General features: G+C 50.3%; 1 protein-coding gene across 2 annotated transcripts; it reads left to right on the top strand.

The window, feature by feature from the left end:
* MFSD2A (major facilitator superfamily domain containing 2A) lies at positions 1-24,938 on the top strand. Of its 2 annotated transcripts, none has more exons than XM_036745948.1 (14): positions 1-315; positions 3,577-3,702; positions 11,403-11,527; positions 15,421-15,544; positions 16,232-16,310; positions 16,568-16,716; positions 18,291-18,381; positions 19,307-19,428; positions 19,639-19,722; positions 20,823-20,906; positions 21,146-21,258; positions 22,034-22,177; positions 22,300-22,476; positions 24,367-24,938. In XM_036745948.1, exons 1-14 carry the CDS (start codon positions 226-228, stop codon positions 24,428-24,430), a joined length of 1,572 nt encoding a protein of 523 aa, XP_036601843.1. In that variant the 5' UTR covers positions 1-225; the 3' UTR covers positions 24,431-24,938. The 2 variants fall into 2 exon arrangements, with proteins under 2 accessions (XP_036601843.1, XP_036601844.1); XM_036745949.1 differs by having other exon boundaries at positions 22-315; positions 3,580-3,702.
* The last annotated feature ends 2,824 nt before the right edge of the window (positions 24,939-27,762 follow it).

Below are 27,762 nucleotides of genomic sequence, written 5' to 3'. Positions count from 1 at the left end.
AATGTCGAGAACAGACCGAAGGGAGGCGGGGTAGGGAAGCACACACACGCGCACGCACACGCACACACACATACACATACGAGCAGGGAGGAAAAAAAGAAAGAAAGAAAGCGGGCGGGCAGAGAGCTCTTTGCCGGCTCCGCCGCCTGGCGCTTTGCTTTCCCTTGCGTTTCATTCAAAGCCGAGCGCGGCCCCGGGAGCCCCAGCTCTGCTCAGATCCCGGCCATGGCCAAAGGCGAGGGCGCAGAGAGCGGTTCAGCCGCGGGGCTGCTACCCCCGGGCATCCTCCGGGGTGAGGAGAACGGCCGGACTCAGGTGAGAAGGGAGCAGTGGGGGGTAGGATGGTGTCGAGGGACTGGGACAGGATGGCGGCGGCTCAGGGTTGGAGGATCCCAGGTCCGGGGGATGGCAGATAGCCGGAGGAGTAGAGTGGTATGTGGTGGCAATTGTGGGGGGTACATTGCGGAAGGGGGGACATACAAGGAACAGAGAGGATAGAAGGGGTACAAGTTTAGGGGAGCCTGGAGGCTCGAAGCTGGAGGTTGGGGAGCCCCGGATTGGGGGAATACAATCACGGGACACAGAGCTGAGATTATTGGGGACTTACAGCACAGTGAGGGAGGGGCAGAGATTTGTTTAGTTAGGAAAAAGGGGAGCAGGTGGCGGTGGCTGTGGATCCTGGGAAGAGTATATGTAGCGGGGCAGAATAAATTTAGGGTAGATGGAAACCGGAGGGGAAGGCATCGGGCAAAGGGGCTCAGCTTGAGCTTGAGGGGCTGCTGTGGAAGCGGGGGGAGTACAGGTGGAAAGCATAAGGCTGGAGATGGGGAGGATGATAAGGAGGTGTGGGGGGGATAGAATTATGGGACACTAAAGGGCTGCAGGAGGAGATCTCGGAGTGGGGGCACAGAGTTAGAAGCGAGAGCGTGACGCTTAGGGCCAGCATGGGGAGGAGGGCAGGTTCCATCTCGTGGCCGGGGATGCAGAGAGAGTCCTCAGCTTTTCGGTGGACCCTTAGGGAAGGGGTCGGACATGGCTGGTTCCAGTGGACGATTAACTGGGACACTGGGCAGGCAGAGTGAGCACGGAGTTGGGGGTGGAGGGTGGTTAGAGTCCTACCCAAAGGGAAGAATGATTAGTAGAAGGGTCCGGCCGGGGACTGTGCACTCTCTGGAGGCTCAGGGTTGAGCGGGATACCGGGGAGAAGAGGGTGCAGACCGCTGGCGTCAGATTGGGGGTACAGGTTTAGCTCCAGGTCAGGTGGGGCAGGGGGCTGGAGCAGGCGAGCAACCCCACCCCACCCCCTTCCTCTCCCTTCTCGGGTGGCGTGGCCCGCCGGCTTCCAGCTCCACGTGGTGGTGAATGACTCCGCTACCTCATCCGACCCGGTTTCCCGGCTCCCGAAGCCCTGTAGCCACTAATTGGGCATATAGGACCCAGAATCGAGACTCCAGCATCTGGGACCTGGCCTTCCCTTCTCAGCCCGGCTTTACCTTCGAGTTCATTCATAAGAACAGAGGCGCCGTTCTTAAAGGGGACAAGGCTGAGTGGTGGCTAGCCGAGCAGAAAAGAACGGAGGATGGAGAGGAGGTGGAGGGGAAGGCTTAGTTCTGCGCGCCGCCCTGGTCCCCTACTCCATCCGGAGCTGGGCTGGGGGTGCTCAAAAGCTGCTTTGGCTCTTCCCTGCTCATATCTGTGTCCCGGGAAAGTCCGGACCGTTGGGACACACAGTCCTGTCCAGTCCGCGTGGCTAGGACACACAGTCCAGAGCCGCTCAGCTCAGACCCCGAGGTTGCCTAGTCCTGACTCCTGTGCCCCTCTCCTGCCGAGGCTGGGTGGTGCCCCTACCGCTCCCTGTCCCCGCCCATTCCTGAGGCTCTCGAATTAATTTTAGAAGCCGACTACTGTGCGTTGGGTTGGGCTAGGCCGGGCATCTGTCTCTTGTCTGCCCCCTGCGGCCCTCTCCAGCCCCTTCCCCCCTCCCTTCTCGGAGCTGCTACTTGGAGCCTAGGTTTGCTGGGGAAGGGGTTTTTGGGCAGGACCGCCCACCCCCCAACTGCCTGGGAGGCCTGGCAGGGAAGTTGGGCCTGGAATTCTGGGATGACTGTCTTTACCTTTTAATTTTATTAATTGCTCCTCTGAAGGAGCGCCCACCTCAGCTATTAATCCGCCCACGATGAGTAATCCTAGCTTTCTGCCCCTGTGGTCTCGCCTCAACACGCCATTCCATCACGCCCCCCCCCCCCAACCCCCTTCAGAGCTCAGGGTTGGAAGAGACCTTGTAGAAGATAATTTCGAGTTTATTAAGTGCCTACTGTGTGCCAAAACCCGGCAGTTTAGTCAAGTCATCCCTGCCCTCATATAGTCAAATTGGAGGCCATTCAGTCCATTTGCAGGGGCAGAAACTGAAGCCCAGGCTTAGGAAGTAATTTACCCACAGACCAGAATGAAAGCTGGTGGCTGAGCTGGCTACAGAATTCAGGGTTTGGGTTTCCAGCCTTTGAGCTCTCTGGGGATGTGGGGGGGGCATACTGAAGTAGGAAGAGCCCAATGTCATTCAGTTTAACAAGTATTTATTAAGTGCCCACTAAGGATTGTGGACAGTCATAGTTTAGATGAGACCAAGCCTTTGCCTTCATAGAAATCATAGCAGAGAAGCCTCAACTTTCTGAGGGCAATCAGGAGATCTCAAGGTAGCTTGTGAGGCTGAGCTAGGGCTCCTAGTGTTGGGAACAGTTCTTAATGACCCCTTAGGACTGACTAGAGAACATTGTCCCTCCTGGCTCTGAGGAACTCTCCCACCCTCTTCCATTCCCAGTGAAGTCCCTGGGGTCTAGAGGTTCCTGGAGGCTTGCAGTACATTTGCCTTCTTGGGCACCAGCCCAACCCCCACCCCTTGCTAGGGGCTGTGGAGACCTTGACCGACCAGATGGAAGGAAGCAGCTGTAAGCCTAGGCTTAGAGGGCTGAGGCCCTGGGCCAGGCTTCCCCTCAGCCCTTATAGACAGGTCTATTTAAGATAAGGGTGAATGGGACCTGGTCCTGGGTTGGTGGGTGGGGGTGGGGTTGGGCCCAGGTCCCAGATGCCTTGGAGAGGATTTTCAGGTTGCGGCAGTGCTAGGCAAAGGACTGGTTGGGCTGCTGGAACCTGCTTTGTTTCCTTTATCCCATAGAGCGTCTTCCTCCAGCTAGAGCCTGTACTTGGTCTAGTGGGTAGGGGATGGGGGGAGAAGAACCCTTAGGTTAATCCAAAAGTTGAAGGCCCTGCTTAGGAGTGGGGATAAGCAAAAAATCGCAGTTCTTTCCTTCCTACCTCTTTTCCTTTTATTTGCCATTCCTCTTCTCCCTGCCCCCAATCTCTAGAAGTGAACATTTCTTTCCCAGTCTCTCCTCAAAGTGAGGAGTGTCTTGGCTGTGAATAGGAGAAGGGAGGGGATGGAAAACCAGAGAGCCTGTTGGACCAGGGGAGGGACTGTGCAAAGGCAGCTTCCTGGCCCTGGGAGAGGGGGGCTGGGAACATAGGGTCTGATGGGGACTTGCTGGACAAACCCCATTGAACTGCTTCCTGTCCCTACAGAAGGATGGGACCAAGAAGCTGACCATCTGCAGTAAACTCTGCTATGCTGTGGGGGGTGCTCCCTACCAGATCACTGGTTGTGCTCTGGGCTTCTTCCTCCAGATCTACCTGCTGGATGTGGCTCAGGTGAGTGCTACTGGCTCTAGGGTGGTCCTTAGTACTATGTATGCTAAAGGGATGTGCCTGCCCTCCCCTCTTCCTTTCCCTACTCCTTTCCTCTGAAGGTTAGAGAGCTGGGAGAGCATAGGATGTTAGAGCTGTGAAAGACCTGAGAGTCTAAAGTGTTAGAGCTGGGAGGAGCCTGAGAACACAGGGTGCTAGAGCTGGGGAGGACTTTAGAATATAGAATGTCGGAGCTAGGAGGGACCTTGGACCTAGATTGTCTGAGATGTTACAGGTCTATTGACAGATGAAGAATTGAGGCCCAAAGACCTTAAGTGTGTTACCTGAGCTCATAAAGCCAGTCAATGACAGAGTCTTCTTTTGACTGCTGATTTTAAAATGTCTAGAACACTTTAAAGTTGTAAACACTGTATGAATGTTTTCTCAATTTAATCCTCACAACAATCTTGGGAGGCAGATGCTGTTATTCATCTCCATCTTAAAGAGAAAGAAACAGACTGAGAGGGGTTAAGTGACTCGCCTAGGGTCACAGCGCTAGTTAGTATCTGATGGAGGATTCAAACTCAGGTCTTTTCTGAGTCCTGGATGCTTAGCAATCAGAAGACCCCATCCCCTCAAAAATAATGTGAGAGAGGGCTTTCTGGCCCTGGGTTATACTTGCTCCAAAGGCAGGCACACAGATGCAGATGGGAGTGGAGGTGGAGAGAGTATGGGATGACTCCAAAAAGGTCCTCCCCCCCATTGCCATTGGTGAGAGGAAGCAGTGGGTGTAAGGGAGTAGGGATAAGTGTGGGCCTGGTAAGGAGGGGGTCAGCAGAGGGAGGCCTGCTTGTTGGTAGTGGGTGATCAATTTGTTCCAAGAAGAGATGGGCACACTGTGTCCCTGGCTTAGGGGCAAGCAGGGGTTTTCAGGGAGTGGCTGTTAGCGTGATGGAGAGAGCTGAGTTTGACCCCTTTCCCCCCATCTCTAGTAGGGGGAGGAGGCTGGGAACTGGAGCGCTGAAACTCTGAGAGGGCAGCAGTGCCTGAGCCCATCTGGGCTGCGTTTGGTGCCAGGTCCAACCTAGCCCATCCTCCATGCTTCTGGCAGGGGGCACTGCCTCTTCTGGGAATGCTTTGCTTATTCTTCTGAGGAAAGGCAGAATGTGAGGCTGAACTGATTTCCTCAGAAGGTGATGAGACATTGCTTGGGGAATGACTGACCCTTTTTTCCCAAGCAGAGGAAGCCACAGGGACCTCTCTACTTCAGAAACCCAAATGAAGGGGCAAATAACTTATTTTAAAAAGTGCTTTCTTCTCAGCGGCTCTTGGGCCTGTGTTTCAGATGGGAAACTGAGGCAGAGAGAAAGAAAGGAAGGAAAGGAAGAAAGGAAGGAAGAAAAAAAGGAAGGAGAGAAGAAAAGGAAAAAGGAAGAAAGAAAGGAAAAAAGGAAGGAAGAAAGGGAGAAGCCAAGTCGAAGTGTATTCAGCAATGATTTATTGAACCCCTGGGGGAGGACAAACAGAAAGATTAAGTCCTGCCCTCAGGGAGTTCATAGCCCAGCAATTCAATTTTGCACAGCAGGTGGCAATCAGATGTTTACAGAATCTGGAGAAAGGCTAGGCTGAGCCTTGACCAGAGACCTCCACACCAAGAGCTAGGAGAGGGAGGGGCTCATGACAACTCCGCTTGCTATGGTGATTTAACCTTTACCGAGTGGTCTCTTTTCCTCGATAGACCTTGGATAGGATTCTAAAAGTGAAGGAAGCTGAGATTCCGGAAGGAAAAGCACTTGGCTTGGGGTCACACAGTTGTAAGGGTCAGATCCAGAGTGATTACCCCCAGCCACATCCCCCGGACTTCAGCCTCCCAGTCTGCTGCTCTTTCTACTAAGACTTAATCAGTATTTATTAAGCACCTTCTTAGGCCAGCACTGTGCTACGCCCTGGGTATACAAAGGCAAAACAGTCTTTGATCTCTTGTATTCTCATCCTATCTGGGAAACAACCAGTTTGATATAAAGTAAATGCCAGATATATACAAGCTAATTTAAGAGGAAGGAACTAGCCCTGGTGAGAAGAGCAGGGAAGGCCTCCTGTAGGAGACGGCATTGGAAATGAGCTTTGGGAGAAACTAAGCATTCTTTGGGCACAACTAGGTGGTGCAGTGGAAGGACAGACAACCACCACCAATACCACCACCACCACCCTGGTGCAGTGGATAGAGCACTGGGACCCGGAGTCAGGAAGACTCATCTTCCTGAGTTCAAATTCAGCCTCAGTCGCTTATTGGCTGTGTGACCCTGGGCAAGTCACTTAACCCTGTTTGCCTCAGTTTCCTCATCTGTAAAATGAACTGGAGAAAGAAATGGCAAACCACTTCAGTATCTTTGCTGAGAAAACCCCAAATGGGGTCATGAAGAGTTGGAAATGACTGAAAATAACAGAAGGATCCTTAGGGTGGAAAGTGAGGACTACATTGGGAGGCTTAGAGCTGACTCGAAAGCACAGAGAAGGCTTTGACAGAGAAGGTTGGGGGAAGGAATTCCAAGCCTAGGAAATATGTAAGAGAGCAGAGATGGGAAAGTATAGGGATTGTAGAGGGGGCAGAGTTTGGGTGGGAATGTTACCTTAACTTTTGAAGAGTGAGAGATAATAGTTGTAATGATAGCTAACAGTAATAGTACTTTTGGGTTGTTTTTTTGCAAACTTACAGATATCTTACAAATGTTGTTTTATTTGATCCTCACGACAGCTCTGGGATGTAGGAGCTATTATTATCCCCATTCTACAGAATGGGGATATGCCCTCAACTGAGGCTGAAGAGGTTGGGATTGCCTGGGGTCACACAGCTAATAAGTCTGTGAAGTAGCATTTGAACTCAGGTCTTCCTAATTCCAGGTCAGCACTCTATTCAACGTGCCATCTCGTTGCTATTCACTTGTGTCCAACTCTTGGCAAAGATACTGGAGTGGTTTGCTGTTTTCTTCTCCAGTTTATTTTAGAGATGAGAAACTGAGGCAAACAGAGTCATACAGCTAGTAAAATGATACAACTAGTAAATTTAAACTCAGGAAGAGAAGTCTTCCTAACTCTAGGCCTAGTGCTCTATCCACTGAACCACCCAACTGTCCCCACTGACTTCCTAGCTAATGCTGAAGAAGGCTAGAAGGCTAGGCTAGTACTCCCTCCAGCTCCTTCCCTATCCACTGCGAAGGCAAGCAATATGATATGAAGTCATGCAAAACATAATTCTATATTAACCATGTTGCAAAAATAAAAGAAACCCACACACAAAACCCAAGAAATATAAAGCGGAAAAAACATGCTTCAATCCACATTCAGAGTTCATCGGCTCTCTCTGGAGATGGATAACATTTTTCATCATGGCTCCTTTGCAATTATAAAGACCTGATTTCAAATCCCATCCCCCATCCCCCACTAGCTGTGTGATCCTAGGCAAGTCCCTTAACCTCTGAGTGCCATAACTGGTTCCTTCACTTTCTTCTGTTGTCCTAGACAGTGGAGTGGTGAGAGACTGTTGGAGGGAGGGAATTCCCACACTTGTGATGGAGAGAATTCCTCCATCCAATGGCAACGCATCAGGAGCTCTCTCGTGCTGTCAGTGAAGTATAAGAAATGGTTACTACAATGCAGGAACAGTCCAGGTGGAAAGAGAAAAACCAAGTCATAATTACTATAATTACAGTCAGGAAAAGCTCTCATTTCTGTACCAGGGTTTTCTTAAGGATTCATTTTTTAAGGTTTTCAGCCCTGTAATGGAGGGGTTGATGGAAATACTTTTTTCCATTCTTCAGATAAAGAAACTTGGCTCAAAGAAGGAAGCAATTTACCCAAGGTCACATAGCTAACTGGGACTTGAAACCATGACTTCAGGCCAGGACTATCCTCTACATCCCACTAGGGTTAGGCCCTGACTAGGAGGACTATAAGAGGACAGAGAGGGAAGACATCATTGTAAGCTTCCTGGGAGGGCGTCCTGGAATAGGTGAGACTTGAGTGTGTCGGACTTTTGAAGGGCAGATTTGATCTTAGAGGGTGATAAAGAATGGGGTTAAGTGTGAGAGCCAAAGCCTGGAGAGAGAGAGGGAGAGAGAGAGAGAGAGAGAGAGAGAGAGAGAGAGTGTGTGTGTGCGCGCGCGCGCGCACGCGCGCTGCTTATGAGTTTAGACAATGAGGACCAATCAGACTGGCTGGAATACAAGGTATCTTTTGCATTTTCAGTGAATAGTTGGCAAACTTTTCTCAAGCAGTTCTATGGTCTAGGACTCAGGGGTGGGGAACCTGCGGCCTCGAGGCCACATGTGGCCCTCTAGGTCATCAAGTGCAGCCCTTTGATTCAATCAAAGGGCTGCACTTGAAGATCTGGCTCTCTAGGTCCTCAAGTGTGGCCTTTTGACTGAATCCAATTCAGAGAGCCACATGCGGCCTCGAGGCCGCAGGTTCCCCACCCCTGGGTACATTGTATTCTCCTTAGAAAGATAGCTAAGGTGAGACCAGGTCATAGAGGACCTTGGATACCAGGCAGTGGGGAGCTATTGAAGGTTTTTCAATAGGGGAGTTGTTGAGTTCCATGTTCTTCTTTAGTAAGGCTTACACTAGTTCATAGGCTGTACTGCTTTGGAGTAGAGAAACCAGTTAGAAGGCCGTGGGGTATAATAGAAAGATTCTTATGCCTATTTAGGCAGCATCGAGGTGGTACATCTTGCCTGGAGTCAGGAAGACTTGAGTTCAAGTCAGACACTAGCTGTGTGACTGTTAGCACATCCCTTGAGCTCCGTCTGCCTCAGCTTTCTTAGCTGTAAAATGTGAACCAACTTCCCAGGGTTGTTGTGAGGATCAAATGAGACAATATTTGTAAAGCACCGAGCACATAGAAGGTGCCGTAGAGAGGATTATTCCCATCCCTTCCACTTCCCCGGCCTCTCTGCAGAAATGCTTATTTCCCATGACACCCACCTCTCCTGGCTGGTGGGAGAAAAGTGCTTTGCAAACCATAAGATGCCATAGAGTCATTGGAGTAACGTTACATAAGGTGTTGGGAAAGTCAGAAAGCTCCGTAGGGTTCATGCATGGGCAGATGAGAGGAGCGTAGATTTAGAGCTGGAAGGAATCTCAGAGGCCAACTCCCTAATTTTACAATGAACGTCTGAGCTCCGGAAATGACTTGGCTAGAGTCACACAGTTAGCCAGTGGCAGAACCAGGGTTTGAACTTAGCAGATCCAGCACTTTATGCTGCCCAGCCTCCCTTGATGGCTGTGTGTCCTTCAGGGTGTCTCTGACGCTCAGAGTCTTAGTCTCCCACTCTGTAAAATGGGGATAATAATCCTTATTCTGCCCATCTCGTTTGGGGCGGGTACATCTTGGCAGAGCCGGGAAAGAAAGCCACGCTGACGGCTTTAGACTGGACAAATCCAAGGGACCCCGAGCCTGTGCGCGTTGGTATAGGAAGTTCCTTCAGTGGGAATTTTCTGAACCAGTTGGTTCCAGGTCCATTCCCTCCACGCCCTAACATACAAGACTGTTTGGAGCAAATGGGATTTAAGTTCTGTGAAGGTGATTTCTAACCATAAAGTTATATATCAGTGCAAGCTGGCAGGGGTGTGCCGGAGCCAGCTCAAACTGTCCCCTAGAGCTGATTGTTAAATTTCCAAGGTGAGCTTTTATACGTTGGAAATTGGTAAATGCGCCAAACCAAGGCGTGATTTATTAGCTTGTTGGTTGTCTAGGTTTAAGAAAGAGGAAGAATGGGGGCAGCTAGGTGGTGCATTGAGTAGAGCACCGGCCCTGGAGTCAGGAGGACCTGAGTTCAAATCCAGCTTAGACACATGTACTAACTGTGTGACCTTGGGCAAATCACTTAACCCCAATTGCCCTGCCTTCCCCCCCTCCAAAAACAAACAAAAAAACACAAACAAGAAAGAGGGAGAAAATGTTAGTAAAGCAAATTGAACTTAAAGTGTGTCAAGCATATGTGTGGCACCCCCCTTCCCCTCCCTCCGCCCCTGCCCAGAGCTGCTTATTAAACATTTATCAGCCACCCTTGAATGTGATGATGTGCATCAGAGAGAATAGATTTCCTTTGAATAATCTTTTCAAGGGCAGAAATTGTTTCATTTTTTTGACTTTGTATCCTGTTGCCCAACAAACACAGTGCTTGGCACATAGTAGGCACTTTGAAAAATGCCTGTTGAATTTGGAGTTATAGGACCTGGATTTGGAACTCAGCTCTGACACTTCATCCCTGGGTGACATTAGGCAAGTCACCTTATCTCTCTGGGGGTGGGTGAAGGGACCTTTAATATCTCTTCCCACTCTGCATTTGTATCCTATTAGGATTACTACTCTTAACCAATCAGCAATCATTTTTACTTGTTAGTAGGAGTACTAGAGGGCAGCTAGGTGGTGCAGTAGGTAGGTCTTCCTGACTCAGATACTTACTTCCTAGCTGTGTGATCTCAGGCAAGTCACTTCCCCCATTTGCCTCAGTTTCCTCATCTGTAAAATGAGCTGGAAAAGGAAATGGCAAACCACTTCAGTATCTCTGCCAAGAAACCCCAAATGGGGTCTCAAAGAGTTAGAAACAACTAGTACCAGTCTAGGTCAGGGATGCTTCATTTTCACCAGTCTGGTGAAGCCTATGGACCCCTTCTCCGTGATATTTTTAAATAATCAAAGGAAATGCTAAATTACAGTTAGAGGTTAGTGAAAAGAAATAGATCTTTTTTTTCTCATTCTAAGTTCATAGACTCCCTGAAATCTATGCATAGACCCCAGGCACAACCCTTGGTCTAGGGCAGCGATCCATGATCAGGGCCTAGACCAGAGTGGTGGCTGTAGGAATGGGGGGGGGTGGGGATAGAAAGGAGTGATGTTACCAAGGCAGAATGTGGGGGACGCAATTTGATTGGCTATAGGGAATGAAGGAAAGGTAGGCCCACTGAGGTTTCTAGGCTGAGGGCTGGTCTGGCATCACACAGGCCTGGGACTGGTGCTCATCTTGTAAGTCTGTATTCCTAGGCCTTCCAGACAGAGAGGAGCTCTCGGGTTTTCTAGATGGGAAAGTGGAGACTTGGAGGGGTTATGTGACTTACCCAAGATCACACAAGGAGTGAGTGAACTTAGAACCTTGGTCTTCACATCTGAAATCCAACCCTCTTTCCTGAAGACCAGGCCAAGACTTTTTCTCTTAAGTTACAGCCTCTGCCACAGCCTCTGTCCTTGTTACTGGTGGATACTTCAGGGCAGGGCCATCCAAAGAAGGCAGATGGGCTGGATCTCTGTCTCTATGAGATGGCAAGGTAGTGAGTGAACTACCGTTGTGACTTTGGATATAAGTCACTGGCCCCTCTGGTCCTCAGTTTCCCTATCTGTAAAGTGAGAGTATTGGACTAGATCAGGAGTTCTTCACCTAGGGTCTGTGAACTTTTTTTTTTAATATTTTGATAAATTGTATTTCAATATAATTGGTTTCCTTGCATTATATTTTATGTATTTAAAAATATGACCGTGAGAGGGACCCAAAGGTTTCACCAGGCTATCAAAGGGGTTCTAATATAAAAAGGGTTGAGCACTCTCTCTGAGACCCTTTACAACTCTATGATTGCCTTCAGACTGTTTGATACAGGGAGGCCCTCAGGCTTAGGGGGTCACGTGGCCTCACTTCTTTCCATTCTCATCATCTCTCCCCCAACCGTGCCAGGTGGACCCCTTCTCTGCTTCCATCATTCTGTTTGTGGGCCGTGCCTGGGATGCCATCACTGACCCCTTGGTAGGATTTTGCATCAGCAAATCTTCCTGGAGTCGCCTGGGACACCTGATGCCCTGGTAAGAGGAGACACCCTAGCCAGCCAGCCCTCTTCCCTGTCCCCTCTAGCGCTCCCCCACCCCCAACCCAGTAGTTAAGCTGGTGCGCTTTTCCCCACTGGCTCTGGTCTCACAGGACAGTCTGTGTACCTGTTACCTGTGCTGATGAGCCAAGTTCCAAGGTTACAGGTGTCATAGTGGGGAATCATGACGCAGGAGCTGGGCCTGGGACTGGCCTAGGCTTGACCTAAGCAGCTGGGGGGGGGGGGGTGTTGTCACCGGTCTAGAACCTGTATTACCAATCCCTGGCCTCCCCTCTGCTTATTCACAAGGAGCTCCTGGTCATTCCCTTGTAGTTGGCATAGGAGCCTGGCCAGGATGTCCTCTTCCAAGCAGATTGGGCACAGTGCCTGGGGCTTAGGCCCTACTGATTTCCCTTTCTTGCCTGCTTGGCTAGCAGTCTAAGGCTTGTCCTCCAGGTATGTACTCCAGCATCACCTGGGGTACTTTCCTCTGCCCCAAATAATATTTACATTCAAAGTCTTCCCATTCTTATTCCTGGGGCATTCCTGAGCCCCATAAAGGATGGATCCCAAGTGCTCTGGTCTTTTTCTCCCCAGAGTCCCCTGGCCTCCTGTGATACGTGGAAGAGCAGGGGGAGACCTACTTTGCTAAGTTCTCTTCATAGACTTAAGGAGACTTTGATCTTAGGGAAGAGGACCCTTTCTGCCCAGGTTCCTCCCCTCCTTACCGACCCCACCTGCCCTTTTTTGCTTGTTGACCAGTATGCAACAAAACCCTGGGCAGTTGGGGTTGGTGTCAGGGGGTGAAGGACCTGACGGGCAGCCTTCAGGGTTTTTCCAGCCCCCAGGATTTTTCTGAAAGAGCTTTAATCTATTGCCTGATTGTTTGAGGAATGGAGGAGGGAGGTGGCAAAGAACAGGGTGTGGGCATCCTGCAGCAGGAGACGGCTGGGATAGATGTAGAGAAGTGGAAGGAACCCTAGATTTGGCATCAGAGGTCCTGGATTCAAATCTTGTCTCTGATATTTACCACCTTTGTGACTTTGGACAAAACATCTGTCCTCCTTGGGCCTTGGTTTCCTTCTCTCTAAAAAAGAGGAGTTTGGACTAGGTTAAATTTTAGTCCTTTCAAGCTCTAAAATCCTATGATCCTTGAATGAATAGATTGCTAGCCGGGTTGGGGGTGGAGGGGCATGGTTCCCTGCAGGACATCCTGCCTCGAGCTTGGGGCCGGGGGTACAGGGTGTGCCTCCTGTTTGGTTGAGCCTGCCTGCTCCTGGGACCCCCCACCTAGCCCTCCTGCCTTCAAAGGTCTGGCCAGCGCTTCCCGCCCCTTGCCTGGCTTCCTTTCCCAAGCAGTCGCCCCAACTCTGGGCCAGGTCCTGAGACCAAGAGTCTTTGATCCAGACCCCCCCAGGATGAGCACACTTTGGGGGCGTTTATTTTTCTTATAGTGGTCATTCTTCACCTGCTTCCGCTGCCCCCTCCTCCCCAACTTCATGTCCTCACAGGTTCTGGCCTGGCTGGGGCTGGGAGGGGGAGTCAGGAGGTCCGATTTGGGGCTGAAAATCCCACCTCCTTTGCCTCCTAGCTGTGGGACCTTAGATAAGTCACTTCCCTTGTGGAAGTCTTACTTTACTTCTGTGTAAGACGAAAGGGTTGTACTCAGTTATCTCCTCCCTTCTAGCTCGAGAAATCCCATGATCCTGTGATTTGGCCAGCTGAGTCTGGGCCAGGGCCAGGGCTGGGCTGGAGCTGGGGAGGGGGCACTGGTGGAGGGAGATTGGGAAGCCGGCTTAGAGCCGGGTTGGCCATGACTCAGGATGGGCCGGTAAGTAGGAGGTGTGGTTCTGCCCCTAGGCATCTCCCCACCCAGTCCAGCCAATGGTGAGGCAGGGTGTGTCAGGGGCTGGTCCCCAAGCTGGGCGAGGTCAGGGGTTACTCCCAGTCAAACTCCTCTGCCTCTGTGGCTGGGGTTGAAGCCGTGCCAACCAGCCAGAGGCTCCTGCTTGCTCTGGGCTCTCTCCATATCCCTGGAAGGAGTCCGGGTGGATGCCTGCAAAAGGGGGGGTCAGGGTGTGTAGGGGAGAGAGTGCCAGTCTCAGCCCATGCCCAGGAAGAAGCCTGAGGACTGCCCTGCAGGGCTTTGTCCTGGCCAGCGTCATACCCAGAGCCTTGAGAAGTGTGCCTTGTTGGTCCTAAAGATGGGCTGGCTTCTCCCTAAACTGCAAGCTGGGTCCTTTCTGGATGCTTTCTCTGGGCCCATGTCACCCTCTCCCCTCCTCCCCACACTAAGACAATTCTATAGTGCTTTCAGGTTTGGAGAGGGCTTTCCTGCTCTGCCCCTCACCCAGCCAAGTGCCCCTTCCCTTCCCCTGAATTATCTTGTGTTGATGTTGTGTTCATGGCATCTTCCCAGGTGGAACAGAAGCACCCTGAAGGCAGGAACTGTTCTGTTTTTCTTTGTATCCTCAGAACCTAGCACAGTGCATAGCTGCAGCCACAGTAGTAATAGTGGTGGTGGTGGTAGTGGTGGTAGTAGTAGTGGTGGTAGTAGAGGTAGTGATGGTGGTAGTAATACTGGTTGGTAGTGATAGTAGTAGTAGTAGGTGATGGTGGTGGCAGCAGCAGTAGTAGGAAAGAGTCCTCCTGAGACCCTCACTCTGGGCCATTGAAATCCTTGGAAGACTGGTGGCCAATGAGCCCATTCTTAGGGACCTCACAAGTTCCCTGGAGTTTCTGTCTACAGCTGAATTTCCTTGGTTGGCAGGCAGGCTGAGAAGGCACCCTTCTCCTAGCCCCACTGCCTAACCTCAGTTGTCTTCCTACCATGCTGGGTTGGGGTTTCCCTGTGGGGAGGAGGTAAATGACACCTCCCTCCCCCAGGAAGACCCAATTTTCCTCAGAAGGGCAGGGTTAGTCCCACACCCCTGAGAACTGTAGGAAAGGCAGGACCTATCTGTGAAACAAGTCTGTTGCACCTTGGTCTCCCTGCTCCAGGAGGTCTAGGCTGGCTACCCTCCCACCCTTCCAGCTCCTTGGGGTAGAGTGGGCTGGCCTAGCAATGTTATTCATATAGGACCTGAGGAATCAAGTGAGCAGGACCCAAGTTGAAAGACATCTTCCCCATCAGCACCTTTGCTAGGTAGCATCTCTCTTGCAGAGACCTCCCTAAGAAACCAGACTGTCCTGGTCTTCCCCCAGTGCCTGTTATCTCAGCTTAAGGAGCCCTACATTCCCTGGGGTTCTTCTGAGACAGGTCTAAGGCCAGCCAGGCTGGGATGTCACAGTTAGATGATTCTGCAGAGAGAAAGCAGGAAAGAAGTGGGTGTCCATCTCCTGATACCAAATCTAGGGTTCTTTCCCCTATACTATGCTGTTTCACAGGGTTTTTGTGAGAAAAGAGGTTTATAAACCTTCAAGCACTATATAAATACAGCTTTTTGTTTTTTCTAACATCCAAATTCTTCCCTACCTCCCCAGGATTATGATCTAGCAGCTAGCCTTAAACCCCATTCCATACTCCAGCCAAGTGCAATAATAGGATTTAGAGCTGGAAAGAAGCTTTGAGGTTGGCTAGTTCAGTCCTCTCCTTTTTATGGATAGGGAAACTGAGGCCCAGGCTGGTTAAACTGAATTCCCTAAAGTCACACAGCCAATCTTGCCCTTGTAATCAGGTGTTCCTCCTACTACTGCTTAGGGCCTCCCCGGCTTGGACTCTGGGACATAGGGTGTGTAAGGGAGGACTTCCACTCTTCTGACTTTTCTCTAGGGTGGGCTGGGTATCTACGATGCTGAGCTTACAGGGTGGTGAGGGAGGTGGATGGAATAGGAGAGACATGGGGACTTTTCTCTGCCCTCTTTACTGAATTTCCTGCTTCCTCCCCCAAGGATAATTTTTTCCACTCCGCTGGCTGTGATTGCCTATTTTCTCATCTGGTTCGTGCCTGATTTTCCCAGGAACCAGGCTTTGTGGTACCTGGTCTTCTACTGCCTCTTTGAGACGTTGGTGACGGTAAGTCAAAGTGACCTGGATCCCAGAGACCACCCTGCCACCCTCCCCTCCAGGATTCTCTCACTTAGCTGGGCTCAGGGTGTCAGAGCCAGAGGGTCTCTTAAAGATCATCTGGTCCAAAGCCTTCATTTTGTAGACAAGGAACAGAGAGGAGAAACTGGCCCCCAAATCATACAGATCAGCCTGTAGCAGAAGTGAGGTTGGAACCCAGGCATTGGGGTTCCATACCCCGTGCTCTTCCTGCTACCTGAGCTGTCTTCAATTGGCCTCACTTGAGAAGCTCCTTTAGATGTGGGCATGAGGGAGCTCTGGAGAGAAGCAAGGGGGCTGCCTCATCTGATGCTGCTGCCCTCCCGATCCCCTAGTTAGGCCACATATGTCTGGGAGAGTGGATCACATCAGGAGTATTGGGACCAGTTCTTGGAGCCACATCTTAGAAAGGGTATTGACAAGCTAGGAGGAGCACCAAAAAGAGGAGAGGGCTTGATAACATACAAGGTATTGTATCTCTATACCATATGAGGACCAGTTCAAGGGACTGGGGATGTTTAGCTTGGACGAGAGGAGGCCCAAGGAGGCATGTGATTGCTATCAGAAGACTTCTTACCTGAAGAGGGGTTAGTTATTGTCCTCGGGACCAGTGGGCCATGCCCAGTGGAAATTGACTGATCAGGTTTTCTCTTTCAGTGTTTCCACGTCCCATACTCAGCACTTACAATGTTTATCAGCACAGAACAGAGTGAACGGGATTCAGCCACAGCATACCGTAAGTCCTTTCTCTCCTTACCTGTGTCTCATATCACTAAGCTCAAGATCTCTTGATGTATTTCAATGCCCATTACCCAAAGGAGGAGGGACAGGATACTCTGAGCTGCCCCTCCCAAGCCCATCTGACTCAGTTCCCTGGGTGGGGTGGGGAATATGAGCCCTGGGGAAAGTCTTAGCTTTGCCCTTTGCCCTGTGGGATTCCCTTTTCCTAGATGGGCCTCAATCACCACCTCTGCTTTTTTTTTTAATCACCAGGGATGACTGTGGAAGTGCTTGGTACAGTGCTGGGCACTGCCATCCAGGGGCAAATTGTGGGCAAAGTGGACACTCCCTGTATTCAAGATCCTGACGTAGTCATGGAGGAGGTGAATCAGACACAGGCTGCCAGCTCCCTGAGTGATACGGTGAGATCCCCTGAGGCTCTCCCAGGATCCAAGAATTAGCTTGAGACCCCAGGTATTAGAGGTCTCGATGGAACTGACAATAATCATAGCTCACCTGGGTTGTTCAGTCCTTTCAGTTGTGTCTGACTCTTTGTGACCCCCATTTGGGGTTTTCTTGGCAAAGATCCTGGAGTGGTTCGCGTCTCCTTCTCCAGCTCATTTTACAAATGAGGAAACTGAGGCAAACAGGGTTCAGTGACTTGCCCAGTGTCACACAGCTAGTAAATGTCTGAGACTAGATTTGACCTCAAGAAGATGAGTCTTCCTGATTGCAGGCACAGCACTGTATCCACTGTGTCACCTAGCTGCCCTAGTTTACTGGTAGTATACTGCTTTATGGTCACAAAGCCAACTTTGGGAGGAGGGGTGGTAGTGGCAAAGGGTTATCATTCCTGTTTTATAGATGAGAAAACAGGCCTAGACTAGTGAAGTACTACCTGCCCAAGATCACACAGCTGGGAAAATAGGATCATGGGCTTTAGAGCTAAAAGGGACCTTAGAGAACATTGAGTCCAACCCCATCATCCTTCAGAAGGGACAAGTGAGATGAAATGACTTGTCCAAGGTCTCACAGTTATATATATATATATATATATATATGTTAGACTAAATGACCTTCCAACTATGATTTCTTTGAAAAGAGGAGCTGGAATTTGAACCCAAGACTTCTGACTCCAAATGTAGTGCTCATTCTCCTACACAGCCCTGCTGCCAACTAGAAAGAGAAGCTTATCTCAAAGACAGTCCCTGCCCTCAAGGAGCTTACTACCATCTAGGGGGGACACAAACCAGGGGAGCGTTGGGAAGTCCTCAGGAGGCAGACACATGGTGGCGAAGTCCTGGGGTGCAGAGCCAGGAGCGGGGAGGAAGATCTCAGCAGACTGGGCCCCTCGCCACAGTGGAGAGCTCCATGGTGGAGGAGATCCAGGGATGCTCCAGGCTGAGAACTTTGATCCGAGCTTAGAGCAGGATTAGGATGGCCTCTTGTTCCAGATGAGAGGGGATTCCTGATCAAGCTGCTCTTGGTGGTCCCTGCAATTTCTTTCAATCATTTGATTTCTTCTAGCATATTATGGTTCTGCTGAAGTAGCAGCCCATTGTTCAAATTCTCCTGATTCCTCCTCTCCCTCTCCCTCTCCCTCCCCTCCCCTTTGCCCCTTCCTTCTCCCCCCTCCCTCTTCTCCCTCTCCCCTTCACCCATCCTTTTCCCTCCCTCTCCCTTCCTCCCCCTCCCCTTTGCCCCTTTCCTTCTCTCTCCCCTCCCTTTTCCTCCCTCTCCCCCTCCTTTCTTCCTCTCCTCTCCCTCCCTTCCTCTCTCTTCCCTTCACTTCTTTTTCTCCCTCTCTCTCTCCCCCTCCATTTTTCATTATTTTTGAACTTCCGCCGTTTCCTGGCCCACCAACCCCCCCATACAACCTTCTCCCTTTCCCCATACTCTGCCTCCAGAATTTAACATGCTTTGTATGGCTTGAGGAGGGGCTGATCTGCTCAGGGGCCTGCCTCACCTCCTCTCCCATGTTTCCTCTCCTCTACAGAAGAATGCCTACATGCTGGCCGCCGGGGTCATCGCCTCCATCTACGTTCTTTGTGCTGTCATCTTGTCCCTGGGTGTGCAGGAGCACAGAGGTGAGGGGGCTGGGTGGTGGAGAGAGAGGAAGAGGCAGGAGCAGGGCTGAAGGAATGGAAATGCGGTGTCTGGGGCCCTTGAGCACTGGAAGCCTGGGACTGACCCAGTCTCAGCCCCTACCATTAATACTTTGTGACCTTGGTCTAGTCTCCTCCCTTCTCTTGGTCTCAGGGCTCCCCACTTGTAAATGCAGATGGTGTCTAAGATCCAGGCCTGGCTTTGCAATTAACTTGCTGATCCTGGCCAAATCACTTCTCTCCGGGGCCTCAATTTCCTCGTCTCTAAAATGAGGCAATTGGATTAGATGATCTAAGATCAGTTCTAGCTCTACATCGTAGGATCTTTCTAGGCCTAAAGTTCTAGAATCTTAGGAGGTGCCCTCCTTCATCCCCTCTCCCACTGGCACCCAGCAGAGATTCTTACTCCTCCCCGTCTCTCAAGTACTGAGACTCTCCTCTGGCCTTGTTACTCCCTTCCATGGTTTCTAGGCCCCCAAAACTCGAGGAGAAGATCAGAGCTTTAGAGCTGGCCCCCTTGAGGCCCTCCCTCTGTCCTGGGCTTGGCCCAGGCAGCTAGAAGCTAGAGGTGTGGGTCGGTGCTGCCGAGGCAGAAGTACAGAGGAAAGGGGGGGCTTGGCTGTCCCCCTTCGTTCCCCCTGGAGCAGGAAAGGAGAAAGGAAGCCTCTACCCTACACCCTTTCTGCCGCCGCCCCCCCCTCTTTCTGCCCCATGCCCCCTCTGCTCGGTGCCCTTAAGGGCAGGTGCTGGCAGGACCTTGGCTGAGGGCCATCTGGGCTTGGGACTGCCTGTATGGGGGCTGAGGCCTCTGCCCTGTGGATGTGGAGAGTGAAGGCCTGGGGCTTGTTTCTGATTTCCCTGCCCTGCCCCCTTACTGCTATCTTCCATCCCCCCCTTTTGCCCACAGAGCCCTGTGAGAAGAAGCAGGAGGAGCCCCCTTCTTTTTTCCGAGGGCTTCGGCTGGTCATGAACCACGGCCCCTATATCAAACTCATTGCAGGCTTTTTATTCACCTCACTAGCCTTCATGGTAAGACCATGGGAGGAGGGATGGAGGGAGGGAGGAGTGACCAGGGCACACCCCTCCCCTCCAGGGCAACTCTAGGAAGGGCAGAGAGTTGGAGCTCAAGATGCTCAGAGCCCTGGAGGGAGTGAGGTGGGGGTGGAGGGGGTATTATTCGGGGGCAGCATTGGGAGAGGAAAGGCTGGCTACTCAGGGTACCCTTCTCTCCCATACTAGCTTGTAGAAGGAAACTTTGCCTTGTTCTGCACCTATACCCTGGGCTTCCGGAATGAGTTTCAGAATCTGCTCCTGGCCATCATGGTGGGTCCTATGCACAGGGGTGCTGCAGGGGGAGGCAGGCCAGGAATCTGGGGGAGGGGGGCGGGGAGGAGGAGAGCTAGCTGTGACTGGTGGGCAGGACTGCAGGAGGAGGGGGCCAGGGGCCCAGCGGACTGGAGAACAGGGAATTCTTTATTTCTGTGTCTAGCAGGCAGAGGTGGGAATGAGAAAACCACACCGTGTGTGTGTGTGTGTGTGTGTGTGTGTGTGTGTGTGTGCGCGCGCGCGCGCGCCTCCTCATCTGTGTTCTAGGGTCAATGATTTGGGAGGAGTGGAGGAGACCTAGACATAGGCACCCAGATATATCTAAATAATTCCTCTTCTTTCTGTAGTACTTTATGAAAAGTTTTATTTTTGCTTTCCCCATAATATCCCTGTGAGGTTATGTGTATAGGTGGTGCTAACCCATTTTATGACCAGAGAAGTAGAGGCTAAGAGGATGGGGCATCAGGCCCTGCTGGAACTGGTTCTATAGCCCAGATCTCACTACCCCACTATACCCCCAAGCATATGTACTCATGAACTGGGCCCCAACACTTTTGTCGGAGTGCGGAGATGCATCCACTTGGTGGGGGGTGGAGAGGGAGCTTATAGACAAATATATCTGAGCTCGCAGGACAAATGCATACTCTTGGCTTAATTTACTAGATTGTACAGTGATGGTGGGTGACTTTATTCCCTCCCCTGACTCCAGTCTGTTTCCTCTGTAAAATCCAGGTTCTTCAAGGAGTTTATAGGCAGGCCTGAGTACTGGGCCCAGTCAGCAGAGACCTGGGTTTGAAATCTGGCTCTGACACTTACTGGCCAATTTGGGCCTCGCTTTTCTCATCTGTAAAATGAGACCTGCAGTACGTACTTCACACAAGGGATTCTGAACTATAAAGTGCTGCTATAGAAAAGTGAGCTGGGATTACTATTAGCCTGGACCCTGCCCCGCTTCTCCCAGATCAGTGGAGGTCCTAGCTCTCTCCCAACCTTTCCTTCCTTACCCAAGAGTACATGTGTGCCCATCAGAGGTGTGGCCTTCTGGCTCAGGAGCCGCCTTTGGCTCACCCTGCACTTGTCTTTTCCCCTGCCCCCAGCTTTCAGCCACCCTTACCATCCCCATCTGGCAATGGTTCCTAACTCGCTTTGGGAAGAAGACAGCCGTGTACCTTGGGATCTCAGTAAGTGACAAGGGGCAGTGATGGAAGGCCTGGATGCATGAAGGGGCTGCCTGGGGGAGATGGCAGCAGAATTGGGCTTTAAAGATGGTAGGACCTCAGTGGGGGGAAGAGGCAGGAGACAGGACATTGCAGACTTGGGTCAGAATGTGCCAAAGTGGGGAGGAGATGGGTGGGTGCTGGGAGTGTGGTGGGGAAGGGATCGGACTGTACTTACTGACCCTGGACTCCCCACCCCACAGTCTGCTGTTCCCTTCCTCATCTTGGTTGCCCTGATGGAAAGTAACCTGATCGTCACCTATGTGGTGGCAGTGGCTGCTGGCATCAGTGTGGCTGCTGCCTTCCTCCTTCCTTGGTAAGTCAGAATTCCAGGGGTGCTTCTAAAGAAGGCCAGTTAGTGGAACTGTATACCCTTTAGCAAATCAGCAGACCTCTCTAGGTCTCAGTTTCCACTTCAGTGAAATAGGAGTTTAGACTAGATGCTCTCAAGGATCCTTCCAGTTCTAAATCTCTGTATCAATGATCAGTCTATTGATCCCCATGAGCCTTTGCTCCCTTATTTGTGAAATGGGAGGGAGGAGATGGGAGTCATGGCCCATAACTTTCTGAGGTTCCTTCTAACTCTCAATGTATGGTCCTCTGTGATCCCCCCCACCCTCCCAGGCTTAACTTCCTTACAGGTAAAGCGAGACATCTGAGAAGGTGGGAGGTGATCGTTAGGTTGGATGGTGGGTAAGGTAACATACATGTACACTTCCACATCTCACACTCTGTGAATTTGTAATGCCTGTGTACCTGCATATGAAAAGAGAGTATTCTGTGCCCCTCCACTCCCCCCCCCCCCAAAAAAAAAGGCCTTTCTCCTTCATTTTCCTTTTCTGTAAAGTAAAAGTCTGGATTGGATACAGTGAAAAAAATTGCTGAACTCTGGGGACCGAAGCTCAAGAGGTCATTGCCACTTACTGGCTATGTAAGCTTGGGCAGAGTCACTCCTGGGCCTCGGATTCCGTGCTCTACAGCATGGAGGTTTTACAGAATAGCTGCCAGAAAAAGTCATTTGTAAACCTCCTGTTGACGTCGAAGCAGGAGTCTTCACTGTTCTCATCACTCACTCACCATTGTCCTTGTAGGTCCATGCTGCCCGATGTGATTGATGACTTCCATCTAAAGCAGCCCAATGCCAGGGGACATGAGCCCATTTTCTTCTCCTTCTATGTCTTCTTCACCAAATTTGCCTCTGGCGTCTCCCTGGGCATCTCCACTCTCAGCCTCGAGTGAGTGAGTGAGTCCCTGGGATGACTGGTTTAAGGCTCCCTTCCTGGGGAGGGGAGTTAGGAGGGGTGGGACTGAGTTGAGGCTCTCAGTATTTACCCTTCCCCAACCTCCCCTTCTCCAGCTTCGCAGGCTATCTGACCAGGGGCTGCTCCCAGCCGGATGCTGTCAAGTTCACTCTGAAGATTCTGGTGACTGTCGTCCCCATCGGCCTCATCCTTCTGGGTCTGTTTCTCTTCAAGCTGTATCCCATCGACGAGGAGAAACGTCGGGAGAATAAGAAGGCCCTGCAGGTGATCAGGTGAGAGCCTGCGTTGGGTTGGTGGGTTGACCATGGGCAGCCACAGGCAGCTGGGTGAGCAAGGAGGGTAGGGGGTGGCTAGAGGACAAGTCTAAAGAGAACGGCATCTGTTGTTCTGGCACTTTAAGTTTCCAGAGCTGCTTTCCTCACAAAATCCCTATGAGTTTGGTAGTTGTAAGTTTCTCATTTTACAGAAGAGAAAATTGAAGTTCAGAAAAGGGAAAATGACCTGCTCCTGCCTACATAGCTTTTAAGAGCCAGAACCAGGGTTCAAACCCAGTTCTCTTGATTCTAATTCCAAAGCCCTTTCTGCTAAACCAGGGGTGGGGAACCTGCAGCCTCGAGGACCTATGTGGCCTTCTGGGTCCTCAGATGTGGGCTTTTTGACTGAGTCCAAGTTTTACCGAACAAATCCTTCTATGAAAGGAACTTGTTTTGCGAAGTTTGGATTCAGTCAAAGGACCGCACTTGAGGACCTAGAGGGCTGCATGAGGCTTCAAGGCTGCAGGTTACCTACCTGCCTCTGTGCTAAACCATTTTGTTTTGCCATTCATGCCAATCATTCAACAAATATTTTTTAAATTTTCGTCAATATCGTTTTTTATGTCACCTCTACTCCTGTAGCGCGTCCCTCACCAGAAAGAGAAGCCTTTTTTTTGTTCGGTCATTTTTGTCATGGTGTTTTCTTGGTGAAGATGCTGGAGTGGCTTGACACTTTCTTCTTCAGCTCATTTTACAGATGAGAAAACTGAGATAAGCAGGGTTAAGTGACTTACCCAGAGTCACACGGCTAGTAAGTGTCTGAGGCCAAATTTGAACTCAGGATAGAGACCCACTGTACCACCTAGCTGCCCTAGAAGCCTTGTTATATATATAAAGAAAAAAAGGGGGGGAAAATAAAAAGCAGTTTAGAAAAACTAACCAATACATCACCTGACTCTGACGATAGATGGACTATTCCGTATCCATAGTCCCCCACCTCTGCAAAGAAGGGAAGGGCTGCAGTTTCATCTTTCTTCTTCTGGACCAAGCTTGTTCACCATGATTACATATTTCATTTAGGAAGGGGTTTTGTTGTTTGTTGTGTTGTCTCCAGCACATCGTTATAGTCTTTATGTATACGTTGTTTGCCTGGTTCAGCTGATTTCAGTTTGTGTCAGTTCAAGTCTCTCCAGGCTCAACAAAAGCTAATACCTGTTGACTTTTTGCCAAACATTGGAGAGACAACAAATCTAGGTGTATGGCCCCGGGCCTCGTGGAGATTACAGCCTGGTGTGTGGATCAGACACCAGTAACCTAATTGTACTACACAGTTTTACATGATAAAGTGCATTAGCAAGCTATCGAGGGATATAGGAGGTGTGAAGGGGACAGTCCTTAAATGCCAAGGGAAATCCGGGCAGTCTTTCTGGTGGAGGTAGCACTTGAATTAGGCTCAAAGGAATGTCTGGAAACCAGCAGATGAAGAGGCACAGGAGGACATTCTAGGTGTAGAGAACTGAGTGATCAAAGAATACTGAGGCTTCTGAGTGATGGGCATTGAAGAGATTAAAAAGTAGCTGTCTCTGCCTGGAGGAGAGAATATGGACAGGGGAGAGTAGTATGACCCTAGCCTAGAGAGGGAGAGCAGCATCAGATTGTAGTGGGTTTCTGGTGCCAGATGAAGGCACATATATCCTCCACACACATACAGATACTTGCTGAGTCCTGATCTCCTGGGGACAGGGACCATCCTTTCCTTGGCCTCAGCTGTCTGGAGTCAGCCTGGGCAGTAGTAGGTGGCCAGTCCCCATGGCCAAGAACATATCTCTTGGAAGGAGAGATGGGGCTGGGAGCACCGGGAACATTTTCTATGATCCCCCACCTCACTGTCCTCTCCTGGCCATACAGGGAAGAAGCAGGAAGCTCGGGCTGCTCTGACACGGACTCTACAGAACTGGCCAGCATCCTCTAGGAACACGTGAAGCTGCCCAGAGGCCCACATCCTGCTCCTTAGGCTTACCTGAGGAGCCTGACTGGCCCAGGCCAAGAGCATGAACTCAGGGCCGAAAATCAGGTCCACCTGTAACCAGGCCACCCTAGGGGGTCATCTGGTCTCTAGGTCCCCAGGGGCCTCTAAAAGACAAGGAGTGAACACACTGCAGAGACTACTGAATGCACTTGCTCCTCACTGGCACTCCCAAAGCTGGGCCCTCTCTCCAAAGGAAAGAGGCCCCCAGCCAGACTGACCAGCCCCAGCAGGGCTGTGACTGCAACTACCTAGGCACTGATCCTGTCCTGGGACCCCAGACACTAATGTAGAGAGAAGTTTTATAAAGAACCTAATTAATAACTTAATGACTGTGTACATATGAAATGTTCTCCTGTTTGTATATGTCTGTTTGGAAAACTAGCTGCCTCGGTGCTATTAATATTATTAATTTACATAAAAAAAGTTGGATAAATGGTAACAGCTTTTCTGACTTGCTTCTTTTGGTGGTGTTTATAATTTGTTTTCACACTGCATTGTATAACAGAGCCTGGATTCTGTATGTGTGTGTGTGTGTGTGTGTGTGTGTGTGTGTGTGTGGTATAAGAGAGGGAGAGATAGAGAGAGAAAGAGAAGAAAGAGAGAGAGAGACACAGAGACACAAGAGAGAGAAGGAAGGAGGGAGAGAGCTTCAGTCTGTGACACTGTATGAAACAGCTTTGGTCTGGGACCTCTGTGTGCATGTGACTAAGCCTTGATTTCAATTTCTTTCACAAGTCTTGAAAGGTCTTTGGTCATACCTCAGATCCACATCCTGAGAAGACTAGCAGACCTCTCTGATTTGTTTATCAGGTCTTCACACAGCTCCCTCCAGGCCTCCAAGCAGCCAGCCCTGCTATCTCCTCTTCTGGTCAAAGCTGACAAGCCCCAGGGCTCCAGGATATCCTTCCCTGGAGGACAAACAACTGCTTCCTCTTTAGAAGTGACATTCCCCTTCTACCTGGTTTTCACCTTAAGGTGCTTTGTTGTTGTTGGTTTTTTTCCCAAGATAAATTTATTTTTTATTTTTAGCTTACAACATTCAGATTCACAGGTTTTTGGGTTCTGAATTTTTTCTCCCTCCCTTTCCTCCCCCCTCCCTCAAAAGACGGCATGTAATCCAATGTAGGTTCTATATTTACCTTCACATTGAACTTATAGTCCACTTGTAAATAAGAATTATATTTTTTATTGTTTTTAAGGACTGCTTCATTTTTTTCTGATCACTTGGAGTATGGAGAGGCCTCCCTGAAGCCTCTTTATCTTCTTTGCTGGAAGTAGACCAGCTTACACTTTGTGAATAGACACTTGGGGTCCGGCTGTGACAAAAATGCAAACATTGCATTTAGTGCCTGATGTCACTGCCAAATTATGAATTATCCCTGCTCTTCATACTTGTTGGGAGTGAGATCTGCAGTCCTGCTCCTTCTTCTTAGTACTTCACTTGGAGAACTGCTTTTTTCCCCCCTTTTTAAATGTCTTATTCATTTCTCTATCAGTTGCTTCCCAGTGACTTCCCTCCCTACCCTTACCTTGCCCTCCATCCCCTGGAATCTGCCCAGTGAAGAAAAGCAACCTACAAGCCCTGTCTGACAATATAGGTCTCAATTCACACCTATGGTCCACTATCTCTTTGTCAAGAGGAGGGAGCATGATTCCCTGCTGTCCTTTGAAGTTACAGTTGGTCACTGAGGTGATTAAACTATTTTCCTTTAGATTGTGGTGGTCCATAGAGTGTCAGGGCTGCGAGGGCCCTCAGAACCCAGAATGTTAGAGTTGGAAAGTTCTTAGAACACAGAATATCAGGGCTGGGAGGGCCCTTAGAACGGAAAATGTCAGAGCTAGAAGGGCCCCTAGAACACAGAATGTCAGAGCTGGGAGGGCCCTCAGAAAAGAATAGAGTTTGGAAGGATCTCAAAGACCATCCCGCTTATTCAACAAATGGCAAATGAGAAGGAGACAACCTCTGGAAGTCACGCTGTAGTCTTGGCTTTCATATCCCTACAGGTCCATGCTTGTAGGCCTCTCTCATCTAGAACCTGCTTGGACCTGTCCATGCAGATGGGTTCATATTCAAGTTCAATCTGGGCCCTCATTCCTCATGTATCTGGAATGTCTGCCATCACATCATGTAGCTTCCTAGGGAGAGTTCTGGGTGATTAAATCTCAAAGAGGCAGGTGGTGGTCAATCAGAGAGGAAAGGGGCCAAGTAGCAGTAGTTGGAAAGTAGAGTAGGTAGTGAACTCCCTGTCATTGGAGGTGTTCAAGTGGAAGCTGGTTGACTACTGGTCAGGGATATTGTACAGGGGAGTTTTGCCCAGGTATGGGTTGGCTGCATGCGCTCTAAGGTCTGTTGCAACTCTGGCAGTCTGTGGTTCAATGGTCAGCCCTCAGAGGGATCAGGTTGATGAAATCGGTCCTTGGGATATATTTCCCAGCCTTTGTGCTAGAATTAGACCTCAGAATATCTCTGGGTGAGGCAGAGAGGCCTCCCCCCAGGGCCCTGCACAACATCCAGGAGGAAGCTGACTCAGGAAGGCTGATAGACCCAGTTTGAGTATGAAAGAATGAAGAATGGCAGTTTTTTAGGTAAGATCCCTGCTTCTTCTGGACAGAAACTCCAGTCACTGCCAGGACTGGGAAGAGCTGTTGGTCAGGGCCTGGAGCCTGGGGCTCCAGATAGCACCAAGGCAAAGCTAGTTTGGGGAATTAAGTTCCCTTCAGTGCCAGCGGGATTCCAGGAGGGCCTGCTGGTCCTGTTGGTTCCATGGGATGTATCTCTCAAGAGACCCCACAGTGCCTCGTGTATAGAAGATGACTAAAAAATGTTTGCCAAGTTGAATATAATAAACCAATGTTGGACCAGGTGAGCCTGGCTCCTAGGACACCCAGACCTACTCACCTTGGTTCTTGGGTTGCTTTGGCTCATGCTTTCCTTCTTTGCAACATCTCTTCCATCAGCGCCCCCTCCCTGCCACCTGCCCCCAACTTTGTTCCTTGGGCCACCATCCTTGTTTGGACCTGACTTATGTAACCATTGCAACAGCATCCTGACAGGTAGGGTCTTCCTGACTTTGCTCTCTTCCTTCTCAAATCTATCTTTCAGAAGCTGCCAGAGTAATCTTGCTCATATTCCTTTGCTCAAAAAATCTTCAGTGGTTCCCTGTTACCCAAGACGTAACATTCAAATTCCTCTGCCTGGCATCCAATGCCCTCCACAATTGTTCCCATCTGCTTACCCACTACCTTTCCAGCTTCATCTCAACTTAGTGTAGTAA

The sequence above is a fragment of the Trichosurus vulpecula genome, chromosome 2, assembly GCF_011100635.1.
Source record: "Trichosurus vulpecula isolate mTriVul1 chromosome 2, mTriVul1.pri, whole genome shotgun sequence".
Lineage (NCBI taxonomy): Eukaryota > Metazoa > Chordata > Mammalia > Diprotodontia > Phalangeridae > Trichosurus > Trichosurus vulpecula.
This window is presented reverse-complemented; position numbering and strand designations above follow the sequence as displayed.